Source organism: Epinephelus fuscoguttatus, linkage group LG11 (genome assembly GCF_011397635.1).
Source record: "Epinephelus fuscoguttatus linkage group LG11, E.fuscoguttatus.final_Chr_v1".
Lineage (NCBI taxonomy): Eukaryota > Metazoa > Chordata > Actinopteri > Perciformes > Serranidae > Epinephelus > Epinephelus fuscoguttatus.
In genome coordinates, this window is record NC_064762.1 from 21,136,166 (window position 1) to 21,154,496 (window position 18,331).

The window sequence follows — 18,331 nt, forward strand, 5'->3', positions numbered from 1 at the left end:
GTAAAAATATTTCTTTGCTTTATATCTAGACTTCTAAAAGGAGTCCCACCTTAAACTGTTCAGGATGCATCTATGTGGAACAATTTAGGAAAGAAGAAAAAGTACTTGTCACAACAGAAAATGTTTTCTTTTCTGGAGAGTTTCACCGACTTTAGGCTAAAACATTAATTTATGTAACAAAAATAATCTAATTTTGTTGTTTCTATTGCAAAAAGAAAGGTACATTTTGGATTATGATTTATAAAAAAAAAAATAAAAAAATGTACAGACACACACGAATGAGACAAAGTTCAATTATTTAAATTATTTATACAAAAAACCCTTTCGGGTGTATCAGAGTGTGATCTGTACCCTCAGAGCATCACTGTTGGAGTTATTTGTTCAAAATTTTAAGAAACTGTAGCCCTTGTACAAGTATATTCATGTACATACTTAAAGTCACAATGTGTGCTCAAATAACTGTTGAATAAAACACATTTCATGCTGACAAACACAGTGCCGTACAAAATTACAGCAGTATAATAAAAGTACAGCAAGACTAAAAAATATTTTTGATATAAAACACTCTAGAAACACACTCTAAATAAAAAGCTACCAAAATGGTGACATCCAGTTCATGAGTGTTTTTCAGCTGTGTGGATATTTTCAATTCTGTACAGTGAATTAAAAAAGAAAGAAAGAAAGAAAGAAAGAAAGAAAGAAAACAAACAAAAAACTACAAAAACAGTACATAGCACTTCAATTCAAACACATTACTCTTTCACATTAAATTTGTTTTTTTACTTCCCAGTTTGAAAGTAATGTATATAGGCACAGTAATTAAATTCATGAACCATGTTTGGTCAACACCATTCCTTGTTATTCACAACTCCACTTTGACTCGTGGACGAAGTCTGATTCTGGCAAACGAAGTGGAAACACTCAGTCCACTTCTTCACACTGTATCTCTTTTCCAGAGGTTTGCCCTTCTTGAGCCGAGAGCTGCCAAATGTAGCTGTTAGCTGTCAGTTGAAAGAGATAATCTTCTCCTCAACTTTATCTTCATCGCTGCAAACTGTTCTCAAGAAACTTCCATATTGCAGCTGGGAAGCTTTGCACAAATATGACACCTGTGACATCAAAATGTCCACAACTCTGAAGGGTCTCATTCCAAAACACATCTTAGATTTTAAAAGTCTGATTTTGATGACTTTCATCTTCTGAATTTCAGCACAATTCAAATAATCTTAATCCACTATTTACAGTCACAGACATACTTTCCTTAAAACTCAGCATATGTTAAAGTTAATTAATAAATTATATTTATGCTTTGAGAAAATTGCAAATAGAATATTGTTTGGACCTAATATTTGTGTTTCATTGAATAAAGGTTTATTTTATCCTTAAATTTAAAAGTAGTCCATAAACACAACTAACTATGCTTTGGGGATAATTCAATATTATCACGTATATTCATATTTAGACTTCAGTGAGTAGTATTCAGTCCAAAGGAAAACTTTTTACTAAATCCACTGCAGCATGACATCATCAGATTTTTACAGGCCTTTTTCACAAGAGACAGTTCAGCCCCCTTTCTACCAAACACTTTCAGTATGGTACCTTTGGAACCAAAAGTAACCCTTCAGACATGGTACCCAGACCCTAGCGTTTCCACCACAAACAGTACTCTTAAATGTGGGTGGGGTTGTTGTCACTCACTGCTCCGTCCAACACTCACTGTGTTTCCTCATAGATGGAGCGTCTGCACCTTGTTTATCGTCCACAGAACGAGGCTGCACACCGTTATTTTCAGAACAAAATAGAACAGGGTGCAGTGAGAGTCTCTCTCCATGGGATATTTAAAAATAGCAGGTTTGTGCATTCAGTCCTTCTCAGGCAAGCTCAGGGGTTTAGTGTTGCTGTAGCCCACAGGAACTACGCTCCACGATGCTTTTTTCTTCTCTGAGTGAGGATTATAATATCAACACAGCCATGAGCAGAGTGACTGTCCGCTATTTACCAATCAACAGACTGCAGTGTTCACAGCTCCACTTTTTGAGACCAGATCTGTGTGCTAGGTACCCCAACAGAGGGGGGACGAAAATGGGGACGGTACGAAACGGTTCCATTGGTACCATCCACAACTTTCTGCAGTGGAAACAGTACCGAACTAAACTGCACCGTACTGCTCAGTGGAAACGGGGCTTTTGACGTGTCAAACAGAAATGAATGATGGCTGAATTCCATTTAGCTGCTTCAGTTTTAGCGTCCATGGTACTGTTAATGCTGGCTCGCTGTCATGGCTTAGTCGGACATTTAAATAGAACAGAGCCTTTGTTAAACTTATCATTAACATCTGTGCTTTCTTATGACAAGTCAAAATGTCTGCTGTGAAGAAGGTTTATTAGATTAATTTGTTCTAAGATAAACTAAGAACAAACAAGATTTAAAAAATGTTATTTTGAATTCATTAGTCAACGTCCCTGCAGATCAAGATCATTCTGTATAATTAAAAGGAAAGTTATTATAGTCCCTAAAATCTTGAATATTTTTCATAACGACATTTTGAGTGTGTAGTTTTACCGTAACACCAGGAAATATACTGTCCCTAGTTAATCAACCTTTTAAAGCTGCCCTCAGTAAGATAATAGGTTTGCAGGGTGGCATGATTTACCTCCTTGTACATTTTAAACTTACATATCCAGAAATCATTTGCTTAGACAGATCTACAGGGTCTGATTTTAAAGACATGTTGTGCTTTTCTCTGATGCTGTCAGGACGAGGGTATCTTTACATAAAAACTTGTGCCTCCAGCAGCTCTGCATATCATTTTGGAGTGAAACTCTTCGACCCTCGATGTGAGAGGAAACAGGTAAAACAGATGATAATGTAAAGTTAGCACCATCAGTGCAGCAAAAGGCATTCAACTATTGGAGGCTCGTTCTGGTTCCACTCATGGCTGGAAGTAGATGACTTTGTGGTGTCATTTAGCTCTGTGATAAAATCCATTAGCCTCTTCTTCCCCTGATGTTTAAAGATGGAGGGGTCTGAGGATCACGAAAAGGCGATGACAGACTGTTATTTCTTCAGACACTGGTACATCAGTGCTCGTGGATTCAGCATGTAGCGCTCAGAGTTGATTAACTTGGTGAGATACTGCGGCACCGGAGGCCGAGGAGCCATGTAAGATACGCCGGGACTGACGGCCATGACCTCTGCGATCTTCTGCTTCATCTCCTTTATCTCCCGATCCTGCTTCATCACTTTATCTGTCAGACAAACAAAGGTAATACATGAGTGAGGGAATACTGCAAGAGGCAGCAATTCATTATATTCAAGTCATTTTTTAAACTATAATGTGTGAAAACCTGGATTCTTAGGAGTTATTCCCTTCCCTCATGTTTTCCCAGCTGTAAAAACTACCCTGATGCAAAGTCCATACAGTAACTGTCTCTGAGTTCAACTCTTCTTAATGACCAAACATCTTTACCAATGCTGCAATATATTATGAATTCATAAACAAGTCATAGTATAGTATACCATGAAAAAGTCCACAAAAATGTCAGTCATACTACAGTATATTCCAAAAAATGTCACAGTATAGTATGCCATAAAAATGTAATTTAAAAAAACATAACGTAGTATGTCACAATTAGAGATTTCCATGAGAATGAAATAGATGGAACTTGACCCAGTCAGGGTTTTTGCCAGTACAGAGGCCTTAAAAACGTAATGAAAAAAGTCACAGTATACTATGTAAAGAAAAAAATATATCAAAGTATAGCACATCATAAGAAATGCCATTAAAATACAGTTTAGTATGTAATAAAACATTTTTCAAAATTAAAATAATATGCCATAAAAAATGTAAAAAAAACCCCAAAACAAAACAAAAAAAGTATAATAGCATGTAAAGTCAAAAAAAGTCATACTATAGTGTGTCGAAAAATGGTAGTATAATAGTATAATATGTAATAAAAATATAATAAAAAATGTCCTAGTATGTCATAACAAAACTTGATAAAAAAAAGTAATAGTACAGTATGTCATAAAAAATGTCAAATATTAAATTTGGTTTTTAATTTTTTCGTTAGAGTTAAGGCTAAAAAAAAAAAAAAAAGGTCATGATATAGTTTTTCATTAAAAATATTTCATGGTTTAGTATGTCATAAAACTTAAATATGTCATAGTATAATTCCTCATAAAAAAAGTTAACATAAAAGTCATAGTACACTATGTCAGATAATATTTAATTTAAATAATAATTTAATAAAAAAATTCATAGTATAGTATGTCATATAAAAATAAATAAAAAGGTATAAGTATAGCAAGTTATATAAAAATAAATAAAAAAGTCTTAGTTTAATATGATTAAAAAATAATCAAAAATGTCATAGTATAGTACGTTATAAAAATGCCCTAAAAAATGAATGGTATATTATGCCATAAAAATGTAATTTAAAAAGGTCATATTATAGTATATCACAAAAAAATGTAATAAAAATATCCTAGAATAGTATACCATAAAAAATGTCATAAAAAAATCCAACTATATGACAAAAGTTATTGCAAGCCCACAGTTAAATGGAGCCAAAATATAAAGTGCTTCATGGCCACATGGTGGTGCTCCTGGATTCAGATTTCCACCAAAAACTCATCACTTGTTCCCTGGTCCATGATTGAATTAAAATAACGGTCTAATTTGTTTACAGGATATCTCAGCCATTAGCATCAGACTCATGAACAAACAAAACAGGAGTAAAAACACACAGTGACCTTTTTAGCTGAGGCAGTAGGTCACACACCACAGACACGTCAGACACACAAGAACATAAAATGAGTTTGCACAGGGTGATGACAGAGGTGTAAAGAGAAACGGGGAACCTTGAGCGATTTCCAGCTGTCGGCGGGCGTCTCCCAGAGCTGAGAACAGGTCCAGTTTGATGCGAGTCTCTGCGCTCAGGTTGTACTCCAGATGTTGAGCCTTCTCCTGCATGGCTGACAGAGTGGACAGCAGCATGTCCGTCTCTTTCTCCACACAGCGGTACTTCCCCAAAGCCTGAGTCCAGAAACACATCAACAGTAAGAACAAGAGTAAAACATCGATCAGCTGTGTGTGACGAACACCTGAGGGAGTCGGTGCTTTGGTTTCCTGAGTTGTTGATCTTTTAATTTGTGTTTTGGTTCATTCAATTATTCATTCACTTGTTCATTCACTTAGGAAACCAATGCACCACAAAGAAAACAGTTTCCATGATGAAGTGGCCAGCCATTCAAAAAACATGAGAGCTGCACATTATATTAGATATTATAATCTGAGGGATGATTCTTTCTGTGTTAACAGTGACTTTGAACATTTTGAGGGAGGTGGCCTGGACTCGGAAACCTTCATTAAAGCAGTGCAATGTTTTTATGAAAGACCTGGCTTTTGTTGTGGCATGCTTCATGGAGAGTATGTCACTAAAATGAAATCAAATACCACACAGTACAACAATGTACACACCTGATGTCAAGACAAAAACAACCATACAATATTACTGCATACTGATATGATGACAAAGTGCAACATGTTGACTGCAGGCCAAAATAAAACAGATTAAAAACACTAAATGGTCCCAATGAACGATTCAGTTTTCTAACAGATCTTACAAACACAAAGCATTACAGACAGAGAAATCAAACAGCAAAATGACTACATGACCAAACTGAGGACAACCAAGTACTGAACCACTGGAGACTCACAGACACTTAAACTCATAAGGTCATTCCCAAGAAGTGTAAAAAGATACCTCAACATCACTCTCTAGCTCTACCACACGACTCTGTTTGACTTGACACTCCAGCTGTAGTTGTTTGTACTCTGTCTCTAGATCTTTAACTCTTTTCCTTAACATTTGGGTTTCACAGTGTTCCTGCCTGGTGTAGGAGATGGAGAAAATAACAGAGGGCGTTCATTGGAGATGAAGACCAGTTTACACAGAAAGAAACATGACAGTTCATTTGTTGTTTATAAAGACGGTTATATAACATGCAAGAAAATACAGTCTGTGAAAGTGTCATGTGAGCTTTAAAGGACTAGTTCGACATTTTGGGGAAAAGGCTTTTTCACTTTCTTGCCATGACTTAGATGAGAAGATTAACCACTGTCACATCTGTATTAGAGACTGAAAAAATGGACGTAGCCACCGTGATGTCACCTATTGGTTCGTGGACTACTGTTTTGAAGCCTGCAGTTGGCATTTTGGTCGTCGCCATCTTGTTTTTTTGGAGCCAGAGGTGACAATATTTTGACAAGAGGGTGGAGCTGTGGAGGAGCGAGGATGGAGGGGGTCTGACTAAGAACCTGAGGACACTGCTGTGGTAGCGGCCTGTCAGTCACAAGGTAGCCACACTCTAAAGAAGTGGTTATCAAATGGTGGGTCGCAGTCCAAAAGTGGAGGGTGAATGTGACAACAACAGTGAATTTCTGGCACAGAGCTTTTATTTTGAAGTGCCGTTTCGTGCTGCTGGTTGAGTGACTGACTGCTACTTGACAGAGACAGCGAACTGGCTTGACCAATGGGGAACCGCGGCCCTAAAGCAGACCCTGCTTTATTGTCTATATTCCTCTAGGGCCACACTAACGCTGGGTTAAAATGAAAAAAGTTCTCTGTGCACACGGGCATTTTAGCACCATTTCAGAATTAATCTGTCCATATTTGAAAGGCATGCACGATTTGCAACAGGAAGCAGATTGTCAACCCTGCAGTTGGTTGCTTTGTTAAAGAAAATACTACAGAGATGGTGAGAAGTAAGAGGACTGACAACAGGGTGGTACTGTCACTGAAAAAAAAAAAACAACCCACGAGTATAAGGCAGTCAAGGCGGCAAAAAATAGATTGGTGGTTGATACAAAGCAGATATGGCGAGATACTGCTGCAGAACGGGGAGCATTATTCATGACCAGGGGAAGCCATGGCAATGGGAAAGGACTAACATGACCCACACAAGAAGGATTAAATCACAAAAGGTATTTAGGCTTAGCTGTAATGTTCTGGCTTGACACATTGTGACTGTTAAGAGCCAATCGAGAAGGAAATGCCAACGTCTGTGTCATAGTTTCCACAAGTCTCAGTTTTTGCCCGTCCGCACTAAAACACAACCACAGAGTTTTCAAACTACAGCGGGATCAGCAGCGTTTTTTGAACATCTCTGTTTAAGGCGGACCAGAACGCTGGAATAGTGTGAACACTAGGCATTAATTTAACAACAGTTATTGATTTTCAATGAAAAAAAGTGTGGATGTGGCCTAGATGGGACGATCATTTACTAAATAAACACCACGCTGTATTTGAGAAGACTTGAAACTGGTGTTCAACACCATAAATGCTTTAGGAAAATGTTTAATGAGGTAATAAATCGATTGAGAATTCAGGTGATTTTCTCAGACTTCTATACAATTGGACTCCTATTTGCAAACGGTGGAGTCGCCCGCCTCTGGCCATTAGAGAGAACGCAGGTGTAAGGCATTGACTTCACTTGTCAGACTCAGAGGTTGCCGCTTGATGGGCTTTCAATATAAGGTTACAGTTAGCTTAGCTTAGCTTAGCTTAGCTTAGCACAAAGACTGGAACCAGACAGAAAGAGCTAGCCTGGCTCTGTCCAAAGGCAACAGTATCACCTACTAGCACCTCCAAAGCTCACTGATTAACTTATATTGTTTGTTTTAAGGCATTCAAAAACCAAAGCATAAAAACAAAAACCTACAGTGAAACCACGTGTGTATGGATTAAAAAAATCATACATTAATGTTTTAATTAGTAAGTGTTAAAGATGTTTGTAGGCAGATTTTCTTAACCTTGAACGGAGCCAGGCTAGCTGTTTCCCCGTCTCCAGTCTTAATGCTAAGCTAAGCTAATAAGCTGCTAGTTCCAGCGTCAACACAGTGAACATACAGATATGAGTGTGGTATCGATGTTCTCGTCAAACTCACGGCAAGACAGTAAAAAAAGCATAATTCAAACTACTTGATCAAATGTTTGACCATACGCTCACAGCAGTGTTTAATTATACTCAGTAGCATACAAACAAATGCAGATGAAACATTACTTTCCAGGCACAAAGCCAACTCAGTAAGAGGGAATTTAATTTTTTTTTTTTTTTTTTTTTTTTAAATTTTTGCTAGGTGTGATTTACCTGTTTGTTAGACTCCGTGCTGTGCTGGCTGCTTCCTCCAGTTTCTGAGCCTGAAGCTCAGCCAACTGTTTCTCAAAAGAGAGTCTGGCCTCCGTCTCTGCTCTGGTCTTCTTCTCCAGCATCGCACTGCTCTGCTTGTCCCTCTGCTTGGTTTTAGTCAGACACAGAATCCTAAAGGAAGAGCATTAAACTCACTTTACATAATGTCAAAAATAAAACCATGAATAAGTGGGGTTATTGCCACATCTAAATAGACTTGTTAGAGATTAACTTCAGAGTGCCTCAAAAACAGACAGAGGATGTTAAATGTGTTTCTCGTCAGCCTTGTAGTCACTGGAGAGCACCTTGCTTTAAAAACTGGAGTATGTCTTATCAGAACTGGCGGCGCTGATCAAAGCTGTGCATAACATGCTCATCGCAGACAAGATTTAAAGCCTCTGACTGCTGGATGTGGGTTTGACGTGTTACATGTGTTGATAGTTCATCTGCAATTGGACAGACTACGTAAGGAAGCACATCTTTAGAGCATAGGTTTTTCAGTATGCTTAGAGTACTAATCTGTTTTCAGATAAAACTGTGGAGTCACATTTTTACTGTTACATAACAAGGAGAAATGGACTAATTACACAGGAAATTTAATCACATTGAGTATGTTTACATGCACATTAATATTCCCCTGCTGTTCTCAATATGACAATAGTCTGAATGTGATACAGGTCATGTAAACCAGTGGTTCCCAAGAGGTTGCAATGCTGGGGTAGAGAAGCCCAAAAGAAAAACCCATTTATAACACATATATAGTTGGAGGAAGAAACACACCTACTTTTTAACATCATAAAAGACTTGGATATGAATGGGTTTTTGGATATGCACAAGTATCTTTTCTAGAAGGACGTTGAAGGACTGAAACAGGGAGGCTGTGTTTGCACACTAATATGTCCGCCACCGATAGGAAACCTTGCAAAAATCCTATCACAATGCATAGAAACAAAACAGCACAAGCAGCTCCAGCTGTTTTACTTCTCCATATTTTGATGTGAAAATCGCCATGCTGGGGAGCATTAATCGGAGTACGCATCGCTGCAGGTAAACAGGAATATTAGTGGAATATTTATTTCCATTAGCCATGTAATCAGCTTAGTAGGAAAACTGTCTTTTTCATAATAAGAGCAAAAACTGGAACATGTAGTGCATGTAAACGTAGTAAAAAATGTATTCATTCATTGTTCCGTAACCGCTTATCCTGCTCGGGGTTGTGGGGCGCTGGAGCCTATCCCAGCTGACAGTGGGTGGGACAGAGGCAGGGTACACCCTGGACAGGTCACCAGACTATCACAGGGCTGACACATAGAGACAACCACTCACGCTCACATTCACACCTACAGACAATTTAGAGTCACCAGTTAACCTGCATGTCTTTGGACTGTGGGAGGAAGCTGGAGTACCTGGAGAAAACCCACGCTGACATGGGGAGAACATGCAAACTCTGCACAGAAGGGCCTAAATGCAGCACTAAGCGTTACGGATCGTCCTTTGTCCCATCAGCTATCACTCACCTTAACCAGCAGTGACCATTAATGTCCATACCGACAGTGTGTGATACTGGATACTGTGTTATGTATTGCTCTGTTTTGATGTACTCATGACTACTGTCTGTATCTCAAATTGCCCCTCTGGGACATTAAAGTTTACCTTTCCTTACCTAACTTGAAATATGACTTCATTCGATGGTAATTCCATTTTAAAAAGAGATCAATCTATCCTTGTGAAGATTAAAACATCAGCCCACAAACAGTTTGCTGTCACACAGATAAGCACAGTGCTAGCAGCATTTCTGCATGCATTCATCCCTGTCTTACTTTTTATTTATAGCCTGATGTAATGTGTAAACCAGCCCACAGAAGGAGCCAAAGAGCTCTCAGCAGTGGATCTGAGGGGTGACTCACTTGCTCTGAAGCAGCATGTTGGACTGTCTGAGCAGGGAAACCTCTGGTCTCAGGCTCCTCTCGCTGTTAGTCAGGTTGCAGATGTGACTTCGCAGCTCCTGCTCACTCTGCCTGCTCACCTGCAGCTCACCCTTCAGCCTCCTCAGCTCCTGCTCCAGCCTGAAAGATAACAAAGGCAGGTTTTTAAGCACTGACTTCACCTTCACATGCCTAGTTTCAAACTCAAGTTAAAAGCTGCATACCTGGTCATCTGTTCAGTGTGGTGGTTCTGAGCTGCTGTGGCGCTCTTCTCCGTTACATCCCGGTTGGGGCTGACTGTCTTTGAGCTGGATCTCTGCTTCTTCTCAGTCCTCCCCGCAGGTGGCGAAGGAGTGTTCGTGCTGCCTCTGCGGGCTTTTGGTGAGGAGCTTTTAGCCGCCCGTGTGGCTTTGCTCCCTTGCTCATCTTGAGGTAGATTTTCTGGGGGTGTGGAGGATTCTGGTCCTCCTGCCCCAGAGTGGAGCAGATCTCTGGACTCACCAGTTTTGGATGATAACGGCCGCCGGTTTGATTCAACTGACCTCACTTCCTGTGCTCCTTTCTCTGTCGCTCTTTCCTCGCTGCGAATCTGGAGGCAGTCCATGGTGTGCACCTCATCGTGGGCCATGACAGCACCGTTCTGACATTGATACTGAGTCGACTCAGGCTTTATCTTCCATTTAGAGCCTGTGAGTATAAGCAAAAACAAAAAATGTCAATATCATCACTCTGCTATGATTTTAGTTCTGCTGTCTTTGGTGTAAACAACAGTGGCAACAGTTCACAGTTTGTTGTATTTAAGTAATATAAAGATTTGCTGCATTCAAAACGTTTCCCCTAAGCTGGATGGACTCATATGTATTACTTCCCTATCTGACCGTTTTTGGTATTTCTACCAGCAAACGATGCAGTTCGCGTTTTGTTGTACTGCCACATACCAACAACAAACCGATCTCGGAAACCATCAGTCATCAGTCTGACGATTATATGCTCCTGTAGCCAATATTTCGGAAGATGCTGGCAAAAACCCTCTCTTCTGTGCACAGGTCAATTCGACTAATCTCTATAAACAGATAAATTTAATTAAGCTAATATAAAGCTAAATCATTCTTTAGACGATGATGGGTTCCGAAACTGCATTTCGGCTAATGTCTTTTGCCCCTTCACATGTATTATTTACCTGCCATTTAAACATGATTGGTCAATATGTTTCAGACTACAAACAAAACCAAAATCTAGTCCTGTTGCCTTTAGATTCTACATACATATGCAGATATCGGTTTATACAGATTAACAGCAACCTCACTGGAATTAACTTTATCCCACATAAATGGTAGAGGTCAGTTTTCTTTGTTCAATGAGCTATTCTTAACATATTCAAGAGATTCATCCTTGCAAAAAGCTGGAGGCATGAAGAGCTGATATAAAGGAGGACATTCATGAAGCAGACTGGGAAATGGCTTGTTTTAAGGCCCAAACCCAATCTATTTACACAAAATTTAAGCTATTACAATATAAAAGGCTACTGCAAAAACCCATTTTACACCCAGCAGGTTAAGTCGGTTGTTCCCTAATATCCCAGATATCGATGTGAAGTAGCCTTGTAATTGGAAAGGAAGTTCCTTTATGTGCCAAACTCTGTATATTGAGAATACACCCTGAGGACCCTGTTGTAACTTAGCAGCAGCCGCTGCTTATTGAGTTTGGACTTTTACAAGCCAGAAGGATAACTGGACTTTTATGGAAGAATATGGATACACCTTCCATTGGAATGAGGACAAGGGAACTGACAGCCTGTCTAGCTTTGGAGAGACGGACATATATGCTAATAAAGAAGGACAAGAACGTTATTAGGTTGTGGAGCCCTTATATGGACTTCTTGGAGACTCATGATTTTGAATAATTTGAAGCTTTTTGCAAATTATTTTTTCTTTAATTCGTTTGTGTACTTTTATTATTATTTTTTTAGTAGTTACTTATTTATTTTAATTATTGATTTATTTTATTTCATTTTATTTTGTTTTATTTATTCATTCTATTCAATTTTTTTTCTTCCTGTCAGGGTTGGGGATATTATATTCATTTTCTTTGTTGAAATGTTATTGTTCACATTTAATGTTTTAAAACTCAATAAAAAAAAATTATTCATTTATTTATTATTTATTAAATTCATTTATTTATAAATTTATTTAATTGCCAACAACATATTGTGATAAGTGATTAATCATTAGCTTTTTTTTAAAATTGAAAACATCAAACATTTAGTGGTTCCAGCTTCTTAAAAGAGAGAATTTGCTGCTTTTCTTTGTCATTTATTAAAGTAAATGAAGGGTCTTATTTATTTATCTACTTTTATTATTCTTACTTTTATATTTTAGATTACTTATTTATTTTATTTATTAATTACTTTATTTATTTTTCTTCCTGCCAGGGTTGGGGATATTACACTTATTTTCTTTGTTGAAATGTTACCATTCATGTCTAATGTTTAATGTTTGCCAACTACATATTCTGATAACTGATTAATCATTAGCTATTTTTCTATCAAAAATGTCAAACATTCAGAGGTTCCAGCTTTTTAAATGTGAGAATTTGCTGCCCTACTGCAGACACTTCCATGTTGGAAAAGAAACTGGTTGTCTGTGTGAAATATTTGCTGCTACTTTAGTGATGTCATCATTTTCACTTGGATGAAAAAGGAAGTAAGAATTCCTTCATTTCCGGAAATCGACTTTCTCTTTAAATGTTACATAAATCTCTGCAGGGATCTGCTCAGCATTAATTGCCTGGAGAGTCTGTGAATGACATATAGTTGTATTAATAGAAGTGTGAAAAAAATCTAGAGGATTTCACTTGAATATTAATAACAAACCAGCATTTTCACTTTTATAATTGTTGTTCTTAACACCCAGTTTCTCTGGTGGGTCTCTCCAACTGTTCACTTGGAATAAACACAGTGGGACTGAGTAGCTACTTTAAGCGATCACACAAACAAAAGAATGCCAAACCTCTGATCTCATAAATTAGGAACATCCTGCAGAGTGTAAGAATGGTAGACACGCGTGTGTATTAATAGACGATGCAGAAGACTCACTGCCGCTGCCATCTGTGCCCGTCTTGGGGTAAACCTGCAGGCCTGGAGGGAGCGAGTGCTGCAGGAGGTGCATGTGGAAGTCATTCTCGCTCTGCACGGCTTTCTGTATGCGCAGCTTGAAAATGTTAGTGAAGTAGCAGGTGGCATCGAACCCCAGATACACCACAGGATATCCAATGCTGAATGTGAATACAAAGGGGGGAAAAGGCACAGTTAGAATATCTGTGCCACATTAAAAAGATACTAACACATCTTGGCTAGTAGATTATATATTAATGGTTCATCTATTCATAGTTCTGTGCACATTTCTACATCACACATGATTTGTGTGATTAGCTAGTGGCATAAAAGTGAATTTATTCCTTTAATGGTGCACAATAATCTAGGCCGATTCATTACGTCACACAGGGGATTAATAAAAGTTTCATATTTTTTAATTACAGCCCAATTAATTTTATGTGAGATATCTCAATCCTGAAATTCTTCTAAGGGCAGACAGGATGATATTAACATACCAGTGTGCAGCAAAAAGATGAGACAGGTTGGCATGAGAGGTTTTAAGGTCCTTGAGTCGAAGTGAAGCCTCTGTGTACACAAGCAGGATCCACAGGGACACCGTTGATATGCAGATGCCTTTCTCTGCAGGAAAATATTTTTTAAAATTAGATGTGAAGTGAAGGAAAGAATATCCATCAAAATAGAATCACTGCTTATTTAATTAAAATGTGACTAATCCACATACTCACCTGTGTGCCATATGTAATTGAACAACACATAGGTGCTGGCCACAAAGAACAGCCAGTGCAAAGGAACAAAAATTAAACAAAAGATGTCCAGAGTGAAGGCAGCACAAACAAAAACAACACAAATAACCTGCAAAAAAACAACACAAAAACCCTCATTAATTTCAGTTTAACGCACTGGATTCATTCTGTGGGATTATAATCATCATAATCATCTGTCTGGGCACACAATATGAAATCACACAGCGGGGGTTCTCACCAGCCCGTGGCAGTGGAAAGTGGTGTACACACTCCCGAAGAAGAGCCAGCATGGCCACAAGTACTCCAGTCTGAATTCGAGGATGAAATCTGCCAGCAGCACCAGCGTCCACATCATCATAAACTTCAGGAAGGTGTACGCACTGCAAACACACACATCCTTGTTATTATCATACACCAAACATCAGAGGGTGTGTGCATTCAGTTTGGACACAAGAATGAAATTTGTATCCAAGGTTCTGATTCTAGCAAACAAAAACATGTTTCCGGACACAGCAAAGCCTCTTTGAGCCAAAGCATCAAACACACAGGAGCCAATTCAAGGCTGGGAATCAGATACACGTTGCTAGAACCTATAATTGAGCAGCTGCGTCTTAAAATTGCGGTCCGTCCTTTTCAGGCAGAGGCACCACGGAACAATGACTGTTCCCTCATTCGTTTTACGAGGCGTCCACGAGCCAAACAGGAGCTGTGGTTTCCTCCTTTGTTCTGTGCGTCCATAGACTGCTATCACATCACCCCTTCTTTGTTTGGTAACCATGGCAATATTTCATCTGGAGGAGAGAGAGGGAGCACCACAGCATCCTATCGCACATGCAACTTTTAGAGCCTGCTTTTTTATTGTTACGGATATAAAGTGGAAGTGGATTTATCTTGTGGACATTTTTAAATAGATAATAAACAATAAAAAAATTATAAAAAGCGTTATTTTATCAAAAAAGTGAGAAAGAGCAGCTGCTTAAATACATCATATTAGCTCAAATTAGCCTTATGATGCTACTTTAAGAGCGTTTTTTTATTCTATTTCACTTTTATTCTACACATAACATTATTCCACAACAACAAAAGAGCAATATTTAGTCTTTACGAGAAAAAGGCGAGCAAAAGGGAGGACTATTGTATCTGAAATTCTTCAAATACATGCAAATACATGTTGTATTATTATGAATGCATTTTAATTTATCTTACAGGTATTTTTAATTATAGCTGCCAAAAGTACAAGTTGTGCCACAATAAAAGCAAGAATTGTAGGCTGTATTTGATTGCAAATTCATGAAAACAAAAGAAGACAGCTTGTATTGTCCAAAATACAATACATTTGACAGATTTGCATTTGCTGCCTTGCTCATGTGAAACAATGCACAATTAAAACAAGTGGTTTCCTTCTCCTGAGGCGGTCTTTTCTTGTCTGGACTCTGTCTAGACGCTTCAAATTATGATTTTTAATGTGCAAAATGAGCTGCTCTGTTTTTAGCCTAATAGGAAAATACAGTAAATATTATCAGAGACAATTATAATTTGATAAATGTGAATAATTTGTGCATGATTGAGGAGACAGGAGGACACAGGAGACAGTGTGGAAGCAGATGTAAGAGCCTGAGGAGAAGCAGGCCGACGTCAACTCGCACAGCTGCTGATTTCCGTCTTTCTGTAAACAATTTGGGGCTGAAGTAAGTGGCACAACATCTCCACGCCTCTGTGTGCGCAGTTAAACCCGCAGTGAGGCGCGTTCAAACTCCAGCAGCCTGGGTGGATGTGAGATGTGAGACGGTGAGATGGAGTGATGTGTGTGATGTGAGGCAGACAGGTGAGAGCGGGATGACGACGGCTGAAATCTACACAAAGACGAGGCACCACAACAAAAGCAGCCTCCGCCAGCCAGCCAGGCGACGCGGCGCTGTTAGCTACCTCTCAGACAGCTTCTCCGTTATTTTCAGCTTTTTCATTTTCCGTAGCCTGCTCGCGTCCACATAGCGTTTCTTCATCTTATGGCTTCCGCTCCCTCCGTGCTGGTTGTTCTCACACCGCGGCGGCAGCAGCGGCGGCGGCGGCGGGGACAGAAAGAGGAGCACGGATTTGCTGAAGAAGGTCCCTCCTTGTGGAAGAAGAGGAGGATGTGCAGCTCAACCTGTGATGATGATGTCTGCGAGCACATACAGGCGGCGGACGGTCGTTCTGCGCATGCTCAGAGGAGGTTGTACCTACAAGTGTTCATCGCAGGAGGGGAGCAACACAACACACTGTACACACTGTACCCAATATATGCTGCATTCATTATTTATATAACAACAATAATAATAGTGCCAGCAGCACTAAACGTAATATATATTTCAAAATACTATATCATATAATTATCACTGCTATTATATATTATTTCATTCCACTACATACTACATTAAAGTGGTGTAGTTGTAGTTGATGAGGTGGGTGTGCCACTGGGTAGATGGGTAGGTTACTAAGGAGGAAGTGGGTACACTCCCCTACATCCTCCTGAGACTCTGTGTCCTCATATGAGGACATTACATTTTGGGGATTACTGCACCTTACACTTCAGTCTGCATAACTTCGACTTGCTGTCCTCCTTTGTGGACACATTTTGTGCCATCTAGTGGTTGTAAAAGCACAATACACTAACAGATTATATTATTAATGGTTCGTCTATTCATACTGCAGTGCAAAGACAAAAGGCCTTAACTTCAATTTTGGGTTGAAAATGAGTTACTGTCATTTTTGGAACAATAAACATCAGTTCTGCACTTCTGACACACACCTTTAATACTTCAATACAGTGTACTTAACAAGTGTATTTAACAAAGGGCAATGCTATATATTACTGGCATAGCCAAATCAGCTGTAACTTTCAAATGTAAGAAATAGGAGGGAGGTAAAGTGTTATTTTATTTCAAATTAGTACAATGATGAGGTTTTAAAATGATCCAGTAATGTACTATTGCAACCTTCAAATGCTCATTATTTTTTATTTTTAATATTCTGTTTATGTAATATTAAGCCTAACTAGACAAAAATCACTAAATTTTAGTTTAAGGTAACCATTGTTATCACAGGAAAATATTATACAAAGTGATAAAAATCCAAATGGGCAATATAATAGAAGTTAAGGTCTTTTGACTTTGTATGATCCATTATTGTTCTGCAGACAATGCAAAGGCAGAATACAGTAACTTCCGAATAAGGGTCAAAGGTCAAGTTTAAGCTTAAATTTTTTTGGTGGATAAATAACTTCATTTATAAAAAAACAAAATGCCAATGTTCTACCTACAACTCATTTGGAGGGACAACAAAACAACTTTAAAGTCATTTTTCTCAGTTTCACACTCTGGTGAGTTAAGGTCTTTTGCCTTTGTAGGGCAGCGATAGTTCTGTGCACTTTTGTAAATCACACATAATTGGGCATTAGTAGAATAAAAGTGAATTTATTCCTTTAATGGTGCACAATAATCTAGGCCGATTCATTAAATTACACAGGGGATTAATAAAAGTTAAATATTTTTTTTTATTACAGCTCAATTAAATCTATGTGAGGTATCTCAATTCTGAAATTCTTCTAAGGGCAGACAGGATGATTTGGGTGATATTAACATACCAGTGTGCAGCAAAGGAAGAAGTGGGTATACTCTCCTATATCCTCCTGAGACCCTGTGTCCTCATATGAGGAGATGGCATTTGGGGTTTACTCCACCTTATAGTCCATTCTCATTGAGGGTGAATATCCGCATGGATTATTCTTGCGGAAAAATATAAAAGTTGATTTCATGGGTTCTTATGGAAGTTTGCACACCGGGGCGGAACTTTCGTGCGGTTGTCGTTGATTCATTTTTTATACTGATCAGATCCTACTAATCCTAAATAGCTAGGAGAAATTAAAAATGTATACCAAACAAAAGCTCAGGTCTCAGGAGGATATACTCCAATGCCTTTTTGTTTTTGCTGATAGGTAGGTAGGTGTGCTGTAAATGCCGAGAAAAGAGGTGGGTATACCCTATATACCTGCACATACCCTCCACTCCACCACTGCTGTATCCTCTTGAGACCCAAATTTTTGTCTGGTATGCATTTTTAATGTTTTCTAGCTATGTGGGATCAGTAGGACCTGATAAGTATAAAAACTATTAATTCCCAGTGACTGTGGTTAAATTCCCCCCAAAAATAAATTCCTAGTGTCTTCAAACAAGTACTTCTTAATTAACAGTGTCTTAGCTTGTCACTGTTGCTAAAATTGGTCAAATTTGTTGCCATATAAAACTACAAACTTTATTAATAATAAATAAACAAGTTTCAACCATAAAATGTGATCAAGTTTTGGACCTTGTTCACTT

The 18,331-nt window shown here is 38.5% G+C and overlaps 1 protein-coding gene across 1 annotated transcript; it reads right to left on the reverse strand.

Annotated features, from left to right (window-relative positions):
• Nucleotides 1–346: 346 nt before the first annotated feature.
• si:dkey-12h9.6 (macoilin) lies at nt 347–16,422 on the reverse strand. The gene is made up of 11 exons (XM_049589705.1): nt 15,903–16,422; nt 14,215–14,356; nt 13,959–14,085; nt 13,728–13,851; nt 13,213–13,391; nt 10,343–10,805; nt 10,101–10,259; nt 8,155–8,325; nt 5,769–5,895; nt 4,864–5,038; nt 347–3,248 (listed from the first exon to the last, which is right to left on the reverse strand). The coding sequence occupies exons 1-11, from the start codon at nt 15,977–15,979 to the stop codon at nt 3,058–3,060; spliced, it is 1,935 nt and encodes a 644-aa protein (XP_049445662.1). The 5' UTR covers nt 15,980–16,422; the 3' UTR covers nt 347–3,057.
• Nucleotides 16,423–18,331: the final 1,909 nt, after the last annotated feature.